The 23025-nt window shown below is 35.4% G+C and overlaps 2 protein-coding genes, 1 long non-coding RNA gene and 1 pseudogene across 3 annotated transcripts; 3 read left to right on the top strand and 1 right to left on the bottom strand.

Moving 5' to 3' along the window:
* Nucleotides 1-435: 435 nt before the first annotated feature.
* Nucleotides 436-5102, top strand: LOC112715321 (nucleolar complex-associated protein 2). The gene is made up of 12 exons (XM_025767075.3): nt 436-727; nt 833-872; nt 975-1084; nt 1433-1504; nt 1603-2148; nt 2599-2901; nt 3168-3497; nt 3575-3781; nt 3881-3967; nt 4244-4338; nt 4427-4561; nt 4666-5102. The coding sequence occupies exons 2-12, from the start codon at nt 845-847 to the stop codon at nt 4886-4888; spliced, it is 2136 nt and encodes a 711-aa protein (XP_025622860.1). The 5' UTR covers nt 436-727; nt 833-844; the 3' UTR covers nt 4889-5102.
* Nucleotides 5103-5860: 758 nt separating this feature from the next.
* Nucleotides 5861-7197, bottom strand: LOC112717388 (probable galacturonosyltransferase-like 7; annotated as a pseudogene).
* Nucleotides 7198-9553: 2356 nt separating this feature from the next.
* On the top strand, nt 9554-10093 carry LOC112715320 (uncharacterized). Its single transcript, XR_003159611.3, has 2 exons — nt 9554-9806; nt 9881-10093. It is a non-coding gene; the product is annotated as an uncharacterized lncRNA (long non-coding RNA).
* A 7054-nt stretch (nt 10094-17147) lies between these two features.
* Nucleotides 17148-19828, top strand: LOC140175599 (uncharacterized). The gene is made up of 4 exons (XM_072204119.1): nt 17148-17336; nt 17423-18128; nt 18989-19179; nt 19406-19828. The coding sequence occupies exons 1-4, from the start codon at nt 17148-17150 to the stop codon at nt 19826-19828; spliced, it is 1509 nt and encodes a 502-aa protein (XP_072060220.1).
* Nucleotides 19829-23025: the final 3197 nt, after the last annotated feature.

Genomic DNA, 23025 nt, shown 5'->3' with positions numbered 1-23025 from the left:
TACATGAAATTAATAATTGAGAGTTCTTAAATAATTTACTAAATTTTTATTTAACGGCTCTCATCTATTAACTTCACGTGAAATCGACTGCACGTGAATTTTCATCCAATAACGAGAAAATACTCAGTTTGGTCCCTGAAGTTACACTCGAACCTCAATTTAGTCCTTGACGTTTCAATTGCCTCTATTTAGTCCCTAAAGTTTATAAATTTTAATCAATTTAGTCCCTGCGGTGGTTTCTGCCGCAGAGTCATTACGGAGAGATGTTGAGGGACTAAATTGATTAAAATTTATAAAATTTAGAGACTAAATAGAGACAATTAAAACGTCAAAGACTAAATTGAGGATCGAATGTAACTTTAAGGACCAAACTGAATATTTTCTCCCCAATAACTTTTGACTAAGTTATCCTAATTCGTAATTCCCAAATCCGAAGCATTTTTCTAGAAATTGGACCAATCAACCGGTTCAATAAAAAAAACCGAAAATTTTTCTTTTTTGGGTTGAACAAGTGCAAAGGAGGGAGAAGAGGAGAATGGTTTGGGGGTCGAGGGTTTAGTTTAGGGTTTAGGCCCTTCTCGTTTGCGCAGCGCCTTTCTTCTCTGTCTCTCTGAGCCGGCGTCTTTCACTCCACCGCCGTCTCTCTTGCTTCCGTCGTCGTCTTCAGCGCTTGCTCTCGTGTCCGTTGCTTCTGCTGTGGTTTTCTTCCGCCGCTGCCTCAGTTCCGGTAGGTCCTCTGTCCTCTGATCCGTTGTAGTTGATTCTTTCCGCTGTTAATTCCTTGTCATTCCTTACATATTAGAATTTCTACTTTGGCCGTAAATTTTAACAGGCTTTTGTTTCAATGAGCATGGAGACTGCCAATGATTCAGGTTCCTTGAACATTGTTGTTCATTTTTCTTTGATCCCCCCCCTCTCTAAATCGTCGCAATTAATTTATATTCATTTTTTATTTTTGTTATTGGTAATGGCAGAGATGAGTTTGGGTGGCGATGGTCATGTAAGAAGAAGGAGCAGGAAAAAAGCCGTGGCTGAGAGTGGAGCAAGAGAGCATAAAGAGCAATTAGAGAAACTTAAACAGAAGGTTAAATGCTTTATTGCTTGTTGCGTTGGTGTTTTCTGAGTACCTTTTTACCATTATAAATTCGTGGTTAACTTGTATCTATATTTAAATGGTGATCTTAGTTGGGATTAAGGTCCATGACATTACTTGTTCTTATTTCAAAGGTTTCCTGCGGTTTAACTGAATAATATTGTACATCTGTATTCATTGTCTTTAAAAGGTTTTGATAAAGTAATCCATTCATGTAAAAGTATGCGGGTTCGGAATTTAAATTGGATGATGCTTGATGGATGGACTATCTTATTATTCCTTCTTCTTTATCTATTCGGATTTATTCTACTGGTTGTGTTAACAACTTTTCCATCTCAGGACCCAGAATTTTATGAGTTCTTGAAAGAGCATGACCAGGAGCTGCTTCAGTTCAGTGATGAGGATATTGATGTGAGTGTGCTATATGCTTACGTGTGGTTACTGATTTCCTACTATTATGTTGCTCCCAGTATTAGAAACTATCTAAACTTGCTTCTTTGTTTGTCCAGGAAAATGTGGGTTCTGACATGGAAGATGGAGATGTACAGCCAGATGAGGAGACTAGTGACCAAGAGATTCAAGAGAAGGAAAAACAATTGTCTAAGAAAGTTATAACTACCTCTATGGTTGAATCATGGTGCAAATCCATTCATGAAAAAGGGAGTGTAAATGCAGTCCATTCTCTGATGAAGGCTTTTAGGACAGCATGCCACTATGGCGATGATGGGGGGAATGAGTCTACAACAAAGTTTAGTGTAATGTCAAGTGCTGTTTTCAACAAAATAATGTTGTCTGTACTTAATGAAATGGATGGAATATTAAGGAAATTGTTGAAGCTCCCGGCTTCTGGTGGAAATCATGGGACCATAAAGAATTTGATGACCACGACGCAATGGAAGAATTATAGCCATTTAGTGAAGTCATACCTTGGAAATGCTCTTCATGTTTTGAACCAAATGACTGACTCTGACATGATATCATTTACTCTACGTCGGATTAAATACTCTTCACTGTTTCTGGCTGCTTTTCCATCACTCCTAAGGAAGTATATTAAGGTATGAATAAGCAATTGTTCATTGACTCACAGTAGCATTTTGGAGTCTATATTGCATATGTCTGCCCTTGGTAATTGGTTGGGATATCCTTCCTCACATTTTATAATTCTATAATTGATGGATAAACATCAATCAAGTAAAAACTTCAAGAATCTTGAATTTGATGATAGATTGTTCCTGTGAATAAACATGATTAAAGATAATATCTTTCAAAATTAAATTTCTATTGCTTTCTTAAAAAATGGAAAATGGCAATATAGAACATTTCGCTGAGACTGTGGTTTGGGCCTTTCTAACATTCTGGCAATGTGGCTTGATATGTCTTGTCCATTGAAGAGAAGCATGTACTATTCTATTCTATGGTGTAATTAAAGATCTCATTCCTATTCAAGTGGTTTGGACCAAGTTAGCTGTGGCCTTTCATTCCTCTAATATTGCTGAATTTATCAGGTGGTCCTTCATTTCTGGGGTACTGGGGGAGGTGCCCTTCCAGTTTTCTCATTTCTATTCATCAGAGATTTATGTGTACGCATTGGATCTCTCTGCATTGATGAATGCTTCAGAGGAATATATAAAGCTTATGTTTTGAATTGCCACTTTGTAAATGCGGTGAAACTTCAACATATCCAATTCCTTGGCAATTGTATCATTGAACTTGTTGGTGTGAATCTTCAGAGTGCGTATCAACATGCATTTATTTTCATCCGGCAGTTGGCTATGATTTTAAGAGACGCACTTAACACAAAAACTAAGGTGCTTTATTAGCCTTGTAAATTTTCTTTTATTCTTAGGTATCGTATGAAGTACTTCATCATATTTTGAATTTATGGAAATGTTCTGCCAAACTGATCGTATTTGTGTTTTAATTAAAGTCCTTTCATACTACTTGCATAATTTTCTATTATTGCCTGCTGATGTATTCCTTTCCCATGTTGAAAGTAATTGTTTGTTCTTTAGACACTGCTTATTTGAACATGACTTAATGTGTTTTTTAATCTCTACTTGGATGTATTCTTTAGGAATCTTTCCGTAAGGTTTGCGAATGGAAATACATGAACTGTCTTGAACTTTGGACTGGTGCCATCTGTGCCTACAGTTCAACATCGGACTTTAAACAACTTGCATATCCTCTGACCCAAATAATTTCTGGGGTAGCCCGTCTAGTTCCAACAGCTAAATATTTCCCCCTTAGGTTGAGATGTGTCAGAATGCTGAATCGGATCGCAGCTTCTACTCACTCTTTTGTACCAGTATCTATGCTCCTTTTGGACATGCTGGAGATGAAAGAGCTGAATAAGCCCCCTACAGGAGGTGTTGGTAAAGCTGTTGACTTACGCAGTATATTGAAGGTACTTATCACTTGAATCAATGTCAGCGTTCTTTTTTGATATCGTCTAACTTAAGAGGAAACGTTATTCTGTATTAGGTTAGCAAGCCAACACTAAAGACTAGAGCATTTCAAGAGGCGTGCATTTTTTATGTGGTTGAAGAGCTTGCTGAGCACTTGGCACAGTGGAGTTATTCCGTTGCATTCATGGAGTTGTCTTTTATTCCACTTGTGAGGTTGCGTAGCTTTTGTAAATCGACCAAAGTTGATAGGTTTCGGAAGGAAATGAGGCAGCTTATACGCCAGGTATTAAATTGTGATGGTGAAAGTTGGATTTTCGTGTACTTACCCCATTTCTCTGCAGTGGCTTTTTTCTCTTAATATATTTCTTCTTTCCTCGTCCAGATTGAGGCCAACTGTGACTTTGTGAATGGAGGGCGCATGTCAGTTTCCTTTTTACCTAGTGATCTGGCTGCATCATCTTTTCTTGAGGTTTGTTTATAATATGTTTTTACTTTGATGGAATAAGTGTTTCAGTTTTCTCCGCATTTTCCCTTACCCGCACGTAAACTGGGTGTTTCTAAGCCATTATTACACTTCACACTCGCTACTGCTATGATGGACTGACGTTTCATTTATGATTATGAGGATGATTTTCCTTTCCTTTCCTTTTTCTTTTTGTCCCTCGTGTTTTTTTCTAGATTATCCTACCACATTCAAGCATGTATTTATCCTTGAGAATTAAAAAGGTTAATCAAATTTTGTTAGGATGAAAAGAAGTCAGCCTCAAGTGCATTATCAAAGTATGTTGTAACACTCCGCCAGAGAGCAGAGCAAAAGAATACTTCATTAATGGAATCCAGGTTTGAAATATTGCAGAGTTTGTTATCCCTCATGCAATCATGGTCATGACTCATGACAGAGATTCTAACATAACATAAAAATTTCCAGTGTTGTTGTGGGAGAGGAAGCCTCTGTTTTTGGGAAAGAAATATCAGATAGCGATGATGAGGATGCTAAAAAGAACGAGGAGGGAGCTGCCATCTTTAGTTCATCATGGTTACCTGGAACTGGAAATGACTCTAAGTATGACAAACTCTCTGGTCTTTTTTTTACTCGACTGACAAATTCATGCATGTGTATTGGCAGAGTTACTTGTACATTTTTCTTAGCGAAATTTTCTTTTTCAGGATAAATCACCCCAAAGAAACAAAAGGGAAGAAGAGAAAGCAACAGCGGAAAGAGAGAGCGATTGATGATGATGTCGTGGAGGACTTGGTACTAAGTTCTGATGAGGATGAACCTTCTGCCAGGGAAGATGATAATGTTGATAATGGGCCTCCAAAACTAAAGCAGAAGAACAAGAACAAGAACAAGCACAAGCACAAACCAAAAAGGTTTAAAACAAAATAAATCGCAGATGTCTAGTTAGCATTCCCTGTCTCTATTCCTCCTTATATGGTGAAAATGGGAAAAATTTTGTAGTTTTATGATATTAATTATTTAGTTTACATTTTTACTTTCCAAGGAAAGATGTTTATTTGAAAGCAATGCCACTGCAATTATTAAGTTATATCGTTGTAATCTTAATTTTTGAATTAATACAACTACGGGCTATATTTTTATATTTTTAATAGATCATGCAATTGAGAATGGATGTCATGTACTAGGAGTGCACATGACTCGGTCCGTCTCGAAGATCTGGTTCGGTACATAATATTTTAGGGACTAATTTGATGTGATTTTATCGGATTTATGACCGGGTAAAGGTCTCAAAAATAGACTTGGTCATTATTTTGGGTCGGATCCGGGTCATAGCTCAGGTTACCTAAACTCGGTCCGGTGGTCTGGTTATCATATACAATTAATATTTTGTGTTATTAGTGATGGATTATGGCTATTCTTACGTGGAATTTTAAATATTGTAAACTTTAATATTTTGTGTTATTAGTTATTATAAGACTATAAGTTAATGTTTTATGTTTAGAATGCATAAGACTTTAGACTAATGCATAATATTATGTTATTTGTATTGATTTAAATATTTAGTGTTATTAGACAATATTAATATTGATTGTGGTTATGCTTTAATTTTGAAGAAGGGTTAGTTGTTATATTTTTCTAAGTGAATTTTACCATGTCAAATAATGGTTGGAGTCTTTGAAAATTTTGATATTTTTACATGTTAGCTTACAAGAAGGTATCAACGTAATGTAATGTTAACGGCTTGGTTTTCACCCGGTATAATTGTGGCCCGAAAGTGTGTTGGTTTCATCGGGTCTAAAATAGGGTTCGGGTCTAATAAATAAAGAGTTAATAGTCAAAATCGTCCCTAAAAGATACCTCGATCTCCATTTTCGTCCCCGAAAGATAAAATTAATCGAATTTATTCCCGAAAGATAACCAACATGGTCACGTTCGTCCTTCCGTCATCTCCTTCGCTGAGATGGCAAACGTTTGATAATGTGTTCCGTTAATTGCCAGTGTGGCAGACGCCAAGTAGCACCCTCTTATTGCTGACAAGATAAGTCTTTTAAAACAATTCAAATTAGTTCCTAAATAGATGAACCTTAATCCCAAATGCAGGAGGCTCACCGGGCCAGCGTTGAGGTCCCAGCAGCTTCCCTTAGCATTATCACCTCCCAATTCATGCTGGTTCCACCGGTGCTCGATGGGCCCACGTGTCCCGCGAACACCAGAAGGAACGGCGGCAAGGATCCGAGCTCGTAGATCCGTACGCTCTTCTGAACCTCCATCCACCTCTCTATCCTCTTTGTGTACCCTTTTGTCCTCCACCTCACCAAATCCATCACCATCACCATCAATCCCATGTTGAAGTAGCAAGGCCTGGGCCTGCGCTCCTCAAGTGTCCCCACAAAGTGGTGGTCCGACCAGAACGCCGCTATGAAATACTTGATGAAGTTGGCGTGGCAGTACTCGAGTGTTCAGATGGTCCTGGAACCCAGGCTGGGGCTCCAGAGCTTGGATATGTCGTCGACGACAACCAAATCGAAATCAAGATAGATGACTCTGTTGATGCAAGTTTTGAGAAGGTCAGTGAGGTAATTTTTGACGTAATTTAGCAGTTACTTGACGGAGGTTGAGATCAGGTTAAGAAAAATATTGGGATCGAAGTAGTAATTCTAAGATCGTGAAGCTTACTATCCATGCCATAGCAACAATTTGCATGCATTGTACAAACTTAATTTAAATCTTTGCTTGGTTCACAAAGGCCACCAAAATTTACTGTATCCAAGAACCTCATTTCCACTCCTATATCAATAATGAAAGGGTCTATCTTGATGAAATTGAGCACATCCTGATCATGGTATCCCGGATAGACTTCTTGCGAAGAGTACCAAAATTTGTAAAACTCTATTGATCTATTATTGGACTTTACAAAGTTAAACCCTCCATTGGGTCTATTTTCTAAATCATATGAGCTACCTATGAAATGATCGCATGCTATCTGAAAATCTGCATCATGGTGAAAACGAGGAAATGGGTCCCTGAACCACATGATATCGGCATCCTGGAAGAGGAATACAATCACATCAATTTAATTTATACATCTTAGAAATGTATCTTGCTTCCTATATAGAATATTTCAATTTGACTTTTCTTTTTAAATTTTTTCTCCACCGTATAAAAGAAATTCAATGTGTGTATAATGAAAGAACAGCCATTGAAATACTTACTGTGAATACAAAATTGTACCCCATCTCAAAAACAGAACATAGAAAATTGTCCTGTTAACTGCGGAAAGGTGGATTGAACGAGGGAATTGAGATTGGAGTCAGAGACAAGGAAATGGAAGAAGATGTTCTCAGAGTAAGGGAGTGCTGGAGGATGAAGTGGACGGCGACAATAGAGCCAGCAATGGAGTTGCGGAGGTACTCCTGGTTGAGGGTTAGGTACAGTTGTTAGGACGTCATTGCTCTCATTTCTAAGTAGCTAGGTAATCCCAAGAATTTGGGATTAGGGTTCATCTACTTAGGGACTAATTTGAATTGTTTTAAAAGATTTGTCTTGTCAGCAATAAGAGAGTGCTACTTGACGTCTATCATGCTGGCAGTTAACGGGACACATCACCAAACGTTTGCCATCTCAACAAAGGAGATGACGGAAGGACGAACGTGACCATGTTGGTCATCTTTCGGGGACGAATTCGATTAATTTTATCTTTCGAGGACGAAAATAGAAATCAAGGTATCTTTCAAGGACGATTTTGACTATTAACTCAATAAATAAACCTAGTGTATATTTCGGACTGGGTCAGAGTCACATCAAACCCGACTTCGCCCGATCCATGTGCACCCCTATTATGTACTTTTGAGCATGGTTGTATATATTGTTTAGATGAGTCTTATACTCTTATAATGCTTAAAAGTGCTTGTCTAATTTATCAAAAAGAATTAAAAATTAATATTTAATTTTTAAAATATAAAAATAAATAATTGTTAAATATTTAATAAATTAGAGAAAAATTAAATCTTAAGTTATAGAATTTATCTTTACCTTAAATCAGTTTTACATGGCCTGCTTTCGGACTAAGTTTTTGAACGTGCCATCCGTCCATCACTATATGTGTAACAATTGAAAGAGAGTTTGAACTTTGAACAAAGGTACCTCAGTTACAAAGTTAAATTGATGTAAATAACTTTAACCGAGAAAACTGAAATTTTATAGAAGAAAAATAATTCAAATCCTAACTCATTTTTCTAATTACCTTCTTGATTTTTAAATTTTTTATTTTTTGATGTTTTTAAAAATATATTAAAATATTAAAATGATAAATTAATAGTTGAATCATTATTCAACTGACAATAGCGGCAGAGGATATTTATTGTGATTTAAAACTAGAATTTAATTTTAATGTACTGTAATATAAAATAGTTTTATACGTGTATTTAAATTATGTAATATTATATCAATAAAAATAATTAATTTAATTTTAATGTACTGTAGTATAAAATAGTTTTACACGTGTATTTAAATTATGTAATATTACATCAATAAAAATAATTATTTTTTATATTAATTGCGTAAATGATAATTCAAAAAAATTGATGTAATTGTACTACTGTATAAAATACTTTATACTTTATTATATCAATATTAAACTCTTAAAATTATTAATTAGTTATTATATATTTTTGTATAAATATATATAATATTTAATTTATTTTTAATGTGTATTTTATATTTAAATATATATTTTATTTATTGATTTAATAATTAATTTTAGTATAAATATAGTATACTTAATTTTGTTTTGTTCATGGTAAATTGGTAATTCACTAATTCTTACGGCTTTGAACGGGTTTCAAGACCCACCAAAAGACTCACCAACTAGGCAACGACCCATGGACGGTAAAGTAGGCTTTGTTTTGATGTATTGGAATAGAAATTGAGAGAATGAGATTTAGTATTATATTTGTTGGTTTAAAGGTTGGTATTAAAATTTTTGTTTTTGTCTTTGAAATTTCAATATTTCAGTACTTCCAAAAAATAAAGACACATACGACTGAAATTTTTAGAGACGAAGACTGAAATTTTGATAATATTTTATATCTAAAATATCTTCATTTTAATTAATTAATTTTAATTTTATTTTTTATGCAAATTAAATTAAAATTTTATTCTTATTTTAATTTTTGTCTTTTACTTTATACCAAATAAAATATTAAAATTTATTTTTGTCTTTGTCTCTTAATCTCTATCTTTCAATCTCAATCTTTCAATTTCTATTTTTCTACCAAACGCTATCTAAAGTTTTCGTTAGAGACGGTTGCCTAAGTGCCCATTATGGATATAATGATTCAGGACATTTAAATTCCTAAATCATAAAGAGTCACGAATTAATCTGAAAACATATTATGTATTAAAAACGAACTTAATTTTCATATATCATTAATATAAAAGAAATTTATAAAAATAATCAATTATATATTGTTATGAATTTAATTTTGATGTACTTAGTGTATAAAATAAGTTTACATGTACATTTAATCAGATAACGCCATATCATAAAAATTAACCATTTTTATTAACGAAGTGAATAGTTATCAAAAAACAGATTTAAAATTAAATTTGCTAAGAAAATAAAAAAATAGGTTGGATATTTTTCTGAGTGTTGGATTGAGGTGTAAAAAAGAGCCCAATGCCCAATGGGCCATCCACCAGTTAGGGTTTCGTCTTCCCTATAAATTCCTGAACCCTATCTTGCATCATTTCCCAGTCGCAGCCTGCGCTCTCTAATCGGAACACCGCCGCCGCCAGATCGTGTTCGGTATCTGAGGTTCAGTTTTTAACCACCATGAGGGCCAAGGTAGAACCTCCTTCTTAAATCATTCTGTCTTGTAGTTTCAAATTTCCGTTCTGATTTGTGGTGTGTTTGTGCAGTGGAAGAAGAAGCGTATGAGGAGACTCAAGAGGAAGCGCAGAAAGATGAGACAGAGATCCAAGTAATCGAGACTAGTTTTGTTTCCTTTCTCAATGTTTTTTTCTTTGTTCCCAGAAACATCGTGTTCTATTACTTAACTCGTTTTATTTTTCTTAATGTTATGGATTTTATGGATCTTATTTTAGCTCAAGTATGCTTGTTAATTTCTGAAATGTGTCTTTTTATGCGGTTCCAATGGATTATTGACTATAGACTAGGGTTTTTAGCGCTTTATGTATCTGGTGTCGTTTACCGATCTAGTTTTTCTTCAACTGTTTATATTGATTAATTGTTTTTAAGTGTAATCACAGCTATTATTAGTTTTAGATTTTTATTAAGAATAATTAGTGTATAATTGTCCAGATACCAATTTTGCAAATTAACAGTAAATTTGAGTGTTATGGGGTTTGTTCTTTAGCATTAAGGTGACTGGGATAGTGGTTGAAGTTGTAATGGACTGTGAAACCATTCTTTTCGTGATTGCTTGTGCTCTAGGTGTGAAGATATGATACCATAGAGACTGGATAGATTGAAAATGCAAGATTTTAAATATAAGTGGTAACTTATAGCAACATCTAAATTACGTTGTTTTAATTTTTTATTTTAGGGTTAATGCAAAGCCTAAATACCCAAATGTTTCACAAGAAAAGAATTGTAGTCTAGTTTATGAATTTTAGGAGTTCCTGTTTGTCTGAATTAGAACTTTCTCCAAGGATTTGTGAGGGTAGAATTAGAATTTAATTAGCATGTTTCTTCCGATTATTATACGCAAAGCGTGTGATTGTAGAATGGAGAGATCTCCGGAGCTTTGATAATAAAAAAGGACAAAAAATTCATATTCATTACTCTAGTTTTGTTTTTGGCTGTCTCATTAACCCCTGATGAGATCATCTAAACTAATGTTATCACTTAATCAAATGGCAAGGGTTGTGTCCTGAATTCATCCAACGATAACTAAGAGCCCTTACTGTATCGAAGATGTCAAAAATATCTTCTCACGAATATCTTTTGTTTAAAAGGCTAAGTTATTTGTTTAGCCATACTTGAAATAAAAGCAACAGACTTTTATAGTCAACATCAAATAGTATAATCTATCATTTAATAGTTAAAATGAACGTTAAAATGAAGCATCTGCATATGAGGACAATTATGGAATTTTAATTGGAGTAATGGGTCTTGGAATATGTTGGGGGAGATTGCAATTTAGTGATAATTTGACCATTGGGTGAATGGTTTAGGTTAACCATATCCAAGACCATGTTCAAGGCCAATTGAGTTAGGCTGGATTGGATAAATAACTTAAGAAATTTAAAACATGAGAGTTTATATTAAAAATAATTTATAAATAAATTATTGTGTCTATTTTTTAGTTATAGAAGTGTTTATTTTAAAAAGAGAATGATAAAAATTAAAAAGTTTATTATAAAAAAAGTTACTTTAGTTTTTAATTTTTTATAAGCACTTTAAATAATCTTTTGAAAAGTTGCAAGTTAATTTTAAAAGTTGTCTCAATTATTAATGTTATAATTTTTTATATATTTTTTTGGACAAATAACTTTTCATAAATTAAAAAAATTATTTATAGACTTTTTCAATCGGGACCTTAATAATGTTTATAATAATAGCAGTGGAGTATTGGTAGAATGGTAGTCCTATTGAAACTAAGAAAAAATATTATTTACATATATAGGTAAAAATTTAAAAATTAATATAAATAACAATCCTTATTTCAATATTTTCATAATTATTGAATAATTTATATTTATAATGACTTTGAAAAAGTATACTCTTGCATAGGAATTTTTCTGGAGAAAATGGTTCACTAGTGTTGTGCGCAATAGACTAAAAATACAAGGATGATTATTTTAATATAATTAGGCTCAAAATATTCATTAATTAAGAAGCTATATTTTCAAATTCTTAAATTCAAATTTATTTATTTGATGTAAATATAGAATCGAATTATATCACTGTAAAAATTATTTATGTCATAAATCTATGTACGAACTACATGAATATGAATATTAACATTTTTTTCTTTTATTTGACAATCATATTGAATATTGTTTATTGATCGTAAATATGAACAATTTGTATATGATAGATAATATAAATATTATAACATATTTAAAATATGATAAATTAAATACAAGTTTCGCACATTTTTTTAAATACATTCATAGTAAGTAATAAAAGCAAAATATTCTCATTTTACTTAATATAAACTGCATCAACTTATATGTGTGTGACATTAAAAAAAAAAGCATTGGTATCAAATAAAATGTGAGTAAAATAAGAATAAAGAATTGATGATAAGGAAAAATAAATACATATTAATAACATAAAAAAGTGAAAACTATCAATTTTATAGGATTAAAAAGATAATTATCTTTATTATTTACTCTATTTAATTATTTTTCAAATTTAAAATTCTAATGTTTATTTTATTCAAGTTTTTTTAAAATAAGAATAATAGAATTTTAGAGTATATGTTACTATCCGACCTTAATATTTTAGTGTTTCTTGTTAGTAGTTAGATAATTTGACGACTATTGATATTTTATAGTTACAAATATAATTATACAAAATTGGATTTAATTTTTATAAAGAGTTTAATTATTCTATTGGTTTTTATACTTTTTTTATTCGATTTTTACACTACTTTTAATTTTATAATAAGGATCATTTTATGTTAAAAATGTTAAAATTTAAAATTATATATCTATATTGACTATCTATATTAGATGCAAATTTTTTATTAGGTTCTTCTTAATTTTTTTTTCTTTTTAATTGTTAATTCTTGTGTATGATGTACAATGATTTATAAAATATTCAAAACTAAACTATTATACAATTTCTAGTTGAAAAATAGTAATTACAAAATAAATAATTAATAAATTTTATCTACTGTATGATTTACTTGCAAACTTTTAAACTGTAATAACTTAACCACAAAAACGATATAATTATAAGAAGTATTAGTGTATTACAATTACTTTGGGCTATTATAATTTCAGCAATGTCATAAACTCATATAATAAACTCACACATAACTTTTTCTTACCCCTTTTTGAATAGAATTTTGTCCATGGATAGTATTACCCATTCCTTCTAAGCCTTCTAGTAAATTATAAAACACATCCTCAGACAAAAAAAGTCCGTATAACAACGACCCATTGAATCTATACCCTATTACTTGCTTATTTAACCAAACCACTAAACCATTCTCCCTAATGAAAATCTTAAGCAGAACGGGTTCGTTCTAGTTTGTGTACGGATGTGACCTCACCATCGACGTATCTTTCGTTAACATTGACATGCAATAACAACATATTATGCTTATCTTTGATGTAAGCACCACAGAATTTTCTTAAATTAAAATCCAATACATCCAAAACTCAAAATTTTAGCAATAAACAAAACAACAATAAATGTCTCTATTATATTTTTTTATGCACATTGAATCATCTTCAATATATCCGTCTTTGTGATGCAGATGTAATTAGTAATTACATTATTTACTTCACCTACCTATTGAGTTGATGCTTGCCTCCAACTCCCATGAAATTCCTTGATTTTATGTTCTCAACGCAAATTGATAAACAACTCCTTATTTGTTTGTACTTTGTTTCTCTCAAATTTTTGTTCTTAGTTAATTTTTGTTTCTCCCTTAATCCACTCAACTAATCTTTTATTCTCTACCACTACTTTCAAGTCCTCTTCTTTCAAATTTGCTTCCTCCACTAGAAACTGAATTGTTTTTAGGTGGATACTACTATAAAGACTTTATAATTGTCTTCATATAAAAATATTTTTTTAACCCTTAAATAATGGATTGTATGATTAGATTTTAATATGTTATAAAAGTGTTGTCTTTGATTAAAATGTGGCTAAATAAATAAATCATATTATTGGTGTATGAATAATTATATATGAATTGGTGCTAATTGTTAATTGTATTGGATTAGTGTGGTTGATGATGATTGTTGGAGATTATTGGTATTGATGAGTATTCATGGTGATTAATTATATTGGTTAATAATGAGGATTATTATAATTTAAGGTAATGAGTTAATGTAAAATATTGTGGTGGTTTGGAATGAAGGATATTGATGATTATAATGTGTGATGATATATGTTGTTGGTGATTATCGGTATTTAATGGTTATGAAGGTTGGTGATGAACGAGTGAATTATTGTTGTTGATGAGAGTAAAGATTTTGGTTGTTGAGGTTGTTGAGGGTTGGTGGTGATTATGGGTGTAGGTTCACGAGTGGATTGGCAATTATGATTTGGTAGTGATATATGATCCTTGATGTAGGAATTGTATAAATTGTTCATGATTGAGAATTTTGATTGATGATTATGGTTTTGTGTTGGTATATGGAGAGAATGTTAAGTGAATTAGGTGTGGAGGTGATGGAATTGTGATGGAATGTTAGAGTGTAGTGTGCAGTAGTGTTTTATGATGTTTGAGTAGGTTTTGGATTGTTTTGGTTGTGAAAATTGGAAATTTGAGGTTATGTGATTTTTGGGTAAAAGTGGATTTTTAGTGAACTTTGTCTGATTATAACTTTTGCTTCGATTTTCAAAATTGATTGGAATTTGTTTTAAATTAAAGATGATTTTAAGAGCTTTAAAATGATATAAAGTTTGAGGAAAATGAATTTTTTTAGAAGGAGTTATGATCATTCAAAGTTGGTGATAAAAATCTGAAATTCTGCAAAGTTGCAGAATTTCAGGATTTTCTGATAAGTGTGCACGTACAACCCTGCGAAAAGTTAAACCTGTGCGGACGCACAGACCTGTGCGTACACACACGCAAGGGAAGACTTACTGTTTTGAGCGCTGGCACGGCTTGTGCGCTCGCACATCAATGAAGAATTACGACATATGCGGACGCACAGCCCTGTGCGCACGCACAAGTCGGAAGGGTCGTCTGTTGGGGCGCTCGCACAGCTTGTGCAAGTGAACAAACTTTATGCATTTTAGTACCTGTGCATACGCACACTTTCAAAATCTTCTTGGGCGTGCGCACGCACACCCCTGTGCGGACGCACACGCCCTGTTTCACAAATTTAAACTTTGTTTTTAACTATTTCACCTTCCCAATAAGGTTGTAAGCTTCTATAACACCATGTTAAGGCTTTTGGGCCATTTAGAGTATGGGAATATGGGAAAAACGATAAGGGCTTTAGTTATTGTTTATTATAAAAAGTTAGCAAATGGGGGGTCTAGGTTTTTGGTGTATTGGGGATGGGTTTGGTTGAGAGAGAAGGAAGAGAAGTGAACTTAGTGAGTACTGATAGAGAATTGAAAAATTGATAAGCTAAGGAGTTCAAAAAGGAACTTATGACTGGATGGTGGTTGTGATGAGTATGAGTGGAAGAGTGTTTAGAGGAGTGGCCTCTAAGATTGAAAATGTAATTATAATATGCATTGCTATCCATCGTAGGGGCTGTGGTAGTATCCCGCCTATGTTCGATGTGAGGCTTGAAGCTGAGCTTCTCACTCTTACTGATTGCTCTAGAGGAAGGTGGTGGGGCACGCTCCTCGGAATATTTTCCTCTGAAAGGAGAAGGTGGTAGGGCACGCTCCCTCAGAATTTTCCTCCTGAGCATGGGTTTCTCTCTAATTGCAAGGTGGTAGGGCACTAACCCACGGAATCATGCGACAACCAGAGGATGGTGGTAGGGCACGCTCTCTCGGAATATTTTCCTCTGAAAGAAGAAGGTGGTAGGGCACCCTCCCTTGGAATTTTCATCCTTATGCGCAATAGAGAGACTAATCCGAGAGTTGTCGATCGAATTCGCTGATAGGTTTGGCACAATAACTGACATGTGATATCACAGCCAATTGGGCAGACATTCATCATGTGCATCTTTTATCTGCTTGCTTGCTTTGCTTACTTGAGTTTGCCTAATTGTATAACATGCTTACTTGCTTCTTAAATTACTTGCTGTATATGAATATTATCTGTGTTTTACTTGCCTGCACTTATTGTGATTGTCTGGTGCTGAGGAGGTTAGGTAGGCAGTGGCGATGGGATCGCACGGAGGGTAGGTTGGCGAGGGCTGTGGGATACAGTGGTGTGACTAATTTAGTTAGAATTTCCCTAAAATTAGATAACCCTGTTTTTTGGTTTAAGTTCTTTTATTTATTTTGTTCTAAGCTTGAATATCCTTATATGATGTGAAGTTCTAGGATTGCCGTCGGCGTCCCGGGGCCTTACATCTTACATCATTGGGCACTGTTACCATATTGAGAACCTCTGGTTCTCATTCCATACTTTGTTGTTGTTTTTCAGATGCAAGTCATAACCCACCTCGGTGAGTTGTTTAGTTGGTGATAGAAGCGGAGGATCCGGATACCTTTTGGAGTCTTTTTGGTTTGTTTTGTATTTGTCTCTCGCTTTTGGATTTTTTATATTGGCCTAAAGGCCTGTATTTGAGAGAGAACAAATCTTGTATAAGCCATTTTAAACTTCAGTTTTCTCTTGTGTGTATGTTTGGCTAGCCGGCTTAAACTCTGCGAACCATGGCTAGTCTCTTATGATATTATACTATTATACTTTTATCTTTGTTTATATCACATCTATTTCTTGTGTTTTAAGTTGAACGCTTTGTTGGTTCGCTTTGTTCTTTTAAATCTACTGTTTGAGCTATATCCTTCATCAGGTTTCTAGATTATATTATTTCTTCTATATATATGTGTGTGTGTGTGTGTGTGTGTGTGTGTGTGTGTGTGTGTGTGTGTGTGTGTGTGTGTGTGTGTGTGTGTGTGTGTGTGTGTGTGTGTGTGTGTGTGTGTGTGTGTGTGTGTGTGTGTGTGTGTGTGTGTGTAAGCCTTAGAACTGTCGTAATCTCTGATTAACCTTTGCTTTACGACTAGAGGTAAAGCTTAGGGTAATTGGGGTGCTACATTTAGTGGTATCAAAGCGGTTTGTCCTCGTGAGCCTGAGGGATGGACCGATTGTGCTTTGTTGCACACTCTGGGTCATTTTTCTTTCATGCTATTTAGATTATCTACTTGATATTTCATAGCATGCTTGTTTGTGAGTGCCTTTTTGGGATACATGAATCACTAGGCTTTTGATATTGAGACTGATCACCTTGGTATCGATTGTTTAGTGTAGACAGGAACCCTAATGGCCACTCGCGGACAAGGTCGTACACGTTCCCGGAGAGAGAGTAGGAATGAGCATCGGCCGATAACCATGCCGAGTTCATGGCGGCAATGGCGAAGCTTGCGAACACCATGGAAGCTAACGCTGCTGCGACTCTGCAAGCTGTGCAGAGGTTAGGCCAACCGGCCGGAGACGGAAACAGAAATGGTGAAGGAAATGCGAATGAGAATGCGAGAGGAAATGGAGATAACACGGGACGTGCTTCGATGACCTTGGCAACCTTTCTCAAGGTTTATCCTCCAATTTTCGAGGTTCAACTAATCCCATGGAAGCGGATAATTGGTTCCAAGCTATAGAACGCGCACTGCAAGCGCAGCATGTCCCGCTTAACCAATATGTAGAGTTTGCTACTTACCAACTTCGGGAAGAGGCCCAACATTGGTGGCAGGTAGAATACCACTTGCTACAGCTCCAGAATGCAGATGTTCCTTGGGATGTATTTCAAACGGCCTTCTACAAGAAGTACTTCCCTGAGTCTGCAAGGGAAGCGAAGGAGATGGAACTTATACAGCTGAAGCAATGTTCCTTGTCTGTGGTAGATTATACGAGCAAGTTTGAGGAACTTTGTAGGTTCTCTAGGGCGTGTCAGGGTGCCTTGGAAACCTATGAAAGTTGGAAGTGTGTCAAGTATCAAAGTGGTTTGAAGGACGACATCAGGACTGCTATGGCTCTTATGGAGATCCATATTTTCTCCAATCTGGTGAACAAGGCAAGAGTGGTTGAAGAGAACGCGAAGACGGTAGCCTCGTCAAGGGACACTCATGGCATAAACACTAGTAGGGAACGCGACAACAATAACCTTGGACCAAGGAGACAAGACCTTAAGAAATATAGTGAAGGGAAGCGGTCAAGAGCTTATTCCCCTAATATGAAATGCCAAGAGTGTGGGAACTACCATCCGAATAGGCCATGCCGATTGGGTAAGAAACTATGTTACAAGTGTGGCGCACACGAACATTTGGTTAGAGAATGTCCTCTCCGAAGAACACGTGAGGAGACGGGGTCGGATCCTCCGACGAGAGGTAAGCGTATTCTCTGAGTCTTATATTACCTGGACCTAAGGTTAGTTTGGTTCTATCTTTTGTAAAGTCGTCGTTAGAATTTCAAGAGCTTAGAGTTTTGTTGGAAGTAAACCATGGGAAAAGGAGGATTCTAACGGTGGCAGTCGAGGATTTTGGACTTGTGATGACGAACGATCCAAGTTGGCGTGCCGAAATGGTTATCAGATTTGATTAGAAGTCTTGGCGGTTCCCTGTATGAGCGATGGGTGCGATTCAGCACTAATGGCAACAAAAATACCGACTAACGTCCTTGCGGTTTTTAACTATGATTTTTGCCGTTTTAAGATTTAGAGTGATTTTCAAATCTAGTTTGGAGCTTTGGTTTAACTGATTCGGTTTTGAAACTAAGATTTGAACTTTTGATCAAATGATACAATTTAAAAAGGAATGTGGGTTGTGTGATTTTAATAACTTGTGATCTTGGTTTGCAAATTTATCTTATCAAAAAGGGATTCAAATTGAAAGGTTTTGACTTAAGAATAAATGAATTTTTGAGCCTTTTGAGAAAGCTTTCATAATGAACTGGTTTAGATTGAACTTGTTTTCACGGCTTTGCGAAATGTTACAAAAACAGTCTTTGGTTTTGAAACTACATCGGAAATTCTTGGTTTGGAAGATATTGTTTAAAAAGAAAAGTGAGTTCTCCGATTATGTTCATTTGTGCATTTGGTTTCCAAATTATCTTATCGAAAGGAATTCAAACTGAAAAGTTTTTATTTAAGAAAACTATGATTTCAAGTGTTTGACTTACTAGAAATAATTTTTGACTCCTTTGAAAGAGATTTAACATTAAACTCATTTAGAATAAACTTGTTTTAAAGGTTTTGAAAAGTATTACAAATTTAGTATTTTGGTTTACGAGAAATGGATTTTCGGATTTCTAGTGACGATAATCAGAGTGACGCAGCGGAAGTGGTATGCCAAGTTGTCGAAGTGTGAGTTCTGGAAGGGAGAAGTGAAGCTCTTAGGTCATGTGGTGAGCAAGAGAGGAATGACCATAGATCCTTATAAGGTAGAAACAGTGATGGGATGGGAAAGACCGACAACGGTGATGGAAGTCAGAAGCTTCTTGGGTTTAGCCGGATATTACCGAAGTTTTGGAGGCACCACCTATGCGGAGTAAGGTTTAGCGTCTTTTTTGATCATAAGAGTCTCAAGTATGTCCTTGATCAGAAAGAGCTTAAAATGCGTGGATAAGACGGATGGAGTTACTAAAAGATTATGATTTTTGAACTGAGTTATCACCCTGGAAAGGGGAAGTGGTGGCAGGTGCGTTGGGTCGGAAATCCTTAACAATTGCTTGGGTGATAATCAAGGAAGAAGAGTTTGTGGATAAGTTTGTGGATCTTAAGCTGGCCATTAGTGAGGTGGCCGGAAGAGCTTGTTTGAGCCAGTTGCAGATTTCAAGCACGTTTAAGACGGAGATTCAGAGGGCTCAGCAAGATGAGCGGAAGCTTAAGAAATTGTTGCAACCAGTTGGTGATAAGAGGCATGAAGATTTCACTAAGGATGGTGAAGGATTGTGGAGATATAAGGGGAGGATTCGCATACCGGATGTTAGGAGTTTGCGACAGGATTTGTTGTCAGAAGCTCACAATAGTGAGTTTTCCGTTCATCCTGAAAGCACGAAGATGTATTGTCACTTAAGGAAGATGTCCTGATGGCCTGGGATGAAAGGTGATGTAGCTACAGTGGCATCCAAGTGTTTGACGTGTCAGAAGGCAAAGATAGAGCATCAGAAGCCGTCAGGAATGATACAACCTCTTGAGATTCCTCAGTGGAAGTGAACTATGATGCGGTTTGGGTGATCGTGGTTCGCTTAACGAAATTCGCTCATTTTCTGCCTATCCAAGTGAACTATTTTATGAAGGAGTTGGCGAGAGAGAACTTCGATACGATAGGATGATGGTGAATGAGGTTCCTTGGGCAACTTGTTGGATTAGCAACGTTGAAAGTAGGATGCTTCATGAGGAATATATGTATAAATATATCCCATCGCATGAATCGGATTTTCGAGGGCGAAAATCTTTTTAATGAGGGGAGGATGTAAGAACCCGCGTTTTCACGTAAAACCATTTTAATAAAATAATTTTAGTGCCCGAAATATATTCAAAATTTAGAAGTTTTAATTTGAAAATATGAATGAGAAATTTGATTTCAGTGAATTTTTCTGAGTTGAAAAATGTATTTCTTTCGAAAAGTTTTTGTAAAAATGCATACTGGCGCTTAAGCTGGCAGTACCGGCTTTAGTCTGTCCAGTACCGCGTATTTTAGAAAATAATAATTTGAAAAGTGATTTATTATTTTGAAAGGACAAATATAATTTTGGAATTGAAAATCGGGAACTAATCTTAAAGGTTTAGCCCAAAGTGGGCCAAACGGACAAAAAACACTAACTGGTTGGACTGGGCCCAAACCGAGTCCAAGACCCAACATATATAAGCTCATTTAATGAGCTTTGAGCTCATTTTTCAGCCCTAAGAGAGAGGAGAGGCGCGATTTTGAGAGGAGAGGAAGAAGAGAGAGTGCTCTTTTCACCTCCACCTTCCGGATGCCATAACTTTTGATTCGAAGCTCTGATTCACGAGCCGTTTGCGGCCACGCGAAGCTCTTGTCGAGCTCTACGTTTCTATCTAAAAATATCTGGTAATATTTCTCATTACACATCCCATTTTCCAGTCATAGATTCTGCACGTTTCTATATATGGTTTTTGAGTAGATTTTGTGGTTTTGGTTGTTTAAGTGATCTCTAGTAGCGGGAAAATATTGGATTTTAACCCTAATCTCATTGGATAAGGTAAGGTTCTACTAAATCCTTGTGTTTAGTTGTTTTGAGCATCTTAGATTTTGATTTTTGGTGATATATGTGTTGTTAGTTTGAGTCTTGGTGTTTGTTGAAGTTGGTTGAGGCTTTGGACCAAGTTTGGTAGTTTCGTTTTGGTGCTTGGTGCGTTTAGGAATCGGCCAAGGTATGGTTTCGGTTTTCTTTATGTAATATGTAATGTTCATGGACACTTAGGCTAGTTGACCCTAAGATAGGATTGAATGTTATTGGTGTATGAATGATTATATATGAATTGGTGCTAATTGTTGGTTGTATTGGATTAGTGTGGTTGATGATGATTGTTGGAGATTATTGGTATTGATGAGTATACATGGTGATTAATTATATTGGTTAATAATGAGGATTACTAGTATTTAAGGTAATGAGTTAATGTAAAATATTGTGGTGGTTTGGAATGAAGGATATTGATGATTATGATGTGTGATGATATATGTTGTTTGTGATTATTGGTATTTAATGGTTATGAAGGTTGACGATGAATGAGTGAATTATTGTTGTTGATGAGAGTAAAGGTTTTGGTTGTTGAGGTTGTTGAGGGTTGGTGGTGATTATGGGTGTAGGTTCATGATTGGATTGGCAATTATGATTTGGTAGTGATATATGGATCCTTGATGTAGGAATTGTATAAATTGTTCATGATTGAGAATTTTGATTGAGGATTATGGTTTTGTGTTGGTATATGGAGAGAATGTTAAGTGAATTAGGTGTGGAAGTGATGGAATTGTGATGGAATGTTAGAGTGTAGTGTGCAGCAGTGTTTTATGACGTTTGAGTAGGTTTTGGATTGTTTTGGTTGTGAAAATTGGAAATTTGAGGTTATGTGATTTTTGGGTAAAAATGGATTTTTAGTGAACTTTGTATGATTATAACTTTTGCCTCGATTTTCAAAATTGATTGGAATTTGTTTTAAATTAAAGATGATTTTAAGAGCTTTAAAATGATATAAAGTTTGAAAAAAATAGATTTTTGTAGAAGAAGTTTTGATCATTCAAAGTTGGTGATAAAAATCTGAAACTCAGAATTTTTTGATATGTGCGCACGCACAACCCTGCGAAAAGTTAGACCTGTGTGTACGCACACGCAAGGGAAGGCTTACTGTTTTGAGCGCTGGCACGGCTTGTGCGCGCGCACATCAATGAAGAATTATGACCCGTACGAACGCACAGCCCTGTGCGCACGCACAAGTCGGGAAGGGTCGTCTGTTGGAGGCGCTCGCACAGCTTGTGCGAGTGAACAGACTTTATGAATTTTAGTACCTGTGCGTATGCACACTTTTAAAATTTTTCTAGGCGTGCGCACGAACACCCCTTTGCGGACGCACACGCCCTGTTTAACAAATTTAAACTTTGTTTTCAACTATTTCACCTTCCCAACAAGGTTGTAAGCTTCTATAACATCATGTTAAGGCTTTTGGGCCAAATTTTGAGTATGGGAATATGAGAAATAAGATAAGGGCTTTAGTTGATGTTTATTATGAAAAGTTAGCAAACGAGGGTCTAGGTTTCTGGTGTTTGGGGATGAGTTTGGTTGAGAGAGAAGGAAGAGAAGTGAACTTGGCGAGTACTGATAGAGAATTGAGAAACTGATAAGCTAAGGAGTTCGGAAAGGAACTTATGACTGGATGGTGGTTGTGATGAGTGTGAGTGGAAGAGTGTTTAGAGGAGTGGCCTCTAAGATTGAAAATATTATTATAATATGCATTAATATCCGTCGTAGGGGCTATGGTAGTATCCTGCCTATGTTCGGATGTGAGGCTTGAAGTTGAGCTTCTCACTCATACTGATTGCTCCAGAGGAAGGTGGTACGACACGCTCTCTCGAAATATTTCCCTTTGAAAGGAGAAGGTGGTAGGGCACGCTCGCTTGGAATTTTCCTCCTGAGCATGGATTTCTCTTTGATTGCAAGGTGGTAGGGCACTAACACACGGAATCATGTGACAACCAGAGGATGGTGGTAGGGCACGCTCCCTCGGAATATTTTCCTCTGAAAGGAGAAGGTGGTAGGGCACCCTCC

This window comes from Arachis hypogaea, chromosome 10, assembly GCF_003086295.3.
Source record: "Arachis hypogaea cultivar Tifrunner chromosome 10, arahy.Tifrunner.gnm2.J5K5, whole genome shotgun sequence".
Lineage (NCBI taxonomy): Eukaryota > Viridiplantae > Streptophyta > Magnoliopsida > Fabales > Fabaceae > Arachis > Arachis hypogaea.
This window is presented reverse-complemented; position numbering and strand designations above follow the sequence as displayed.

Excerpts from the sequence above, each read along its gene's own strand:
- LOC112715321 (XM_025767075.3), top strand. The coding sequence starts at position 845 with ATGAGCATGGAGACTGCCAATGATTCAG. Across the intron at positions 873-974 it reads GGAGACTGCCAATGATTCAG|AGATGAGTTTGGGTGGCGAT; the intron begins GTTCCTTGAACA and ends TGGTAATGGCAG. Across the intron at positions 4,339-4,426 it reads ACTTCATTAATGGAATCCAG|TGTTGTTGTGGGAGAGGAAG; the intron begins GTTTGAAATATT and ends AAAAATTTCCAG.
- LOC140175599 (XM_072204119.1), top strand. The coding sequence starts at position 17,148 with ATGGCGGCAATGGCGAAGCTTGCGAACACCATGGAAGCTAACGCTGCT. Across the intron at positions 17,337-17,422 it reads CCTTGGCAACCTTTCTCAAG|CATGTCCCGCTTAACCAATA; the intron begins GTTTATCCTCCA and ends CTGCAAGCGCAG. Across the intron at positions 19,180-19,405 it reads TGACCATAGATCCTTATAAG|TTATCACCCTGGAAAGGGGA; the intron begins GTAGAAACAGTG and ends TTTTGAACTGAG.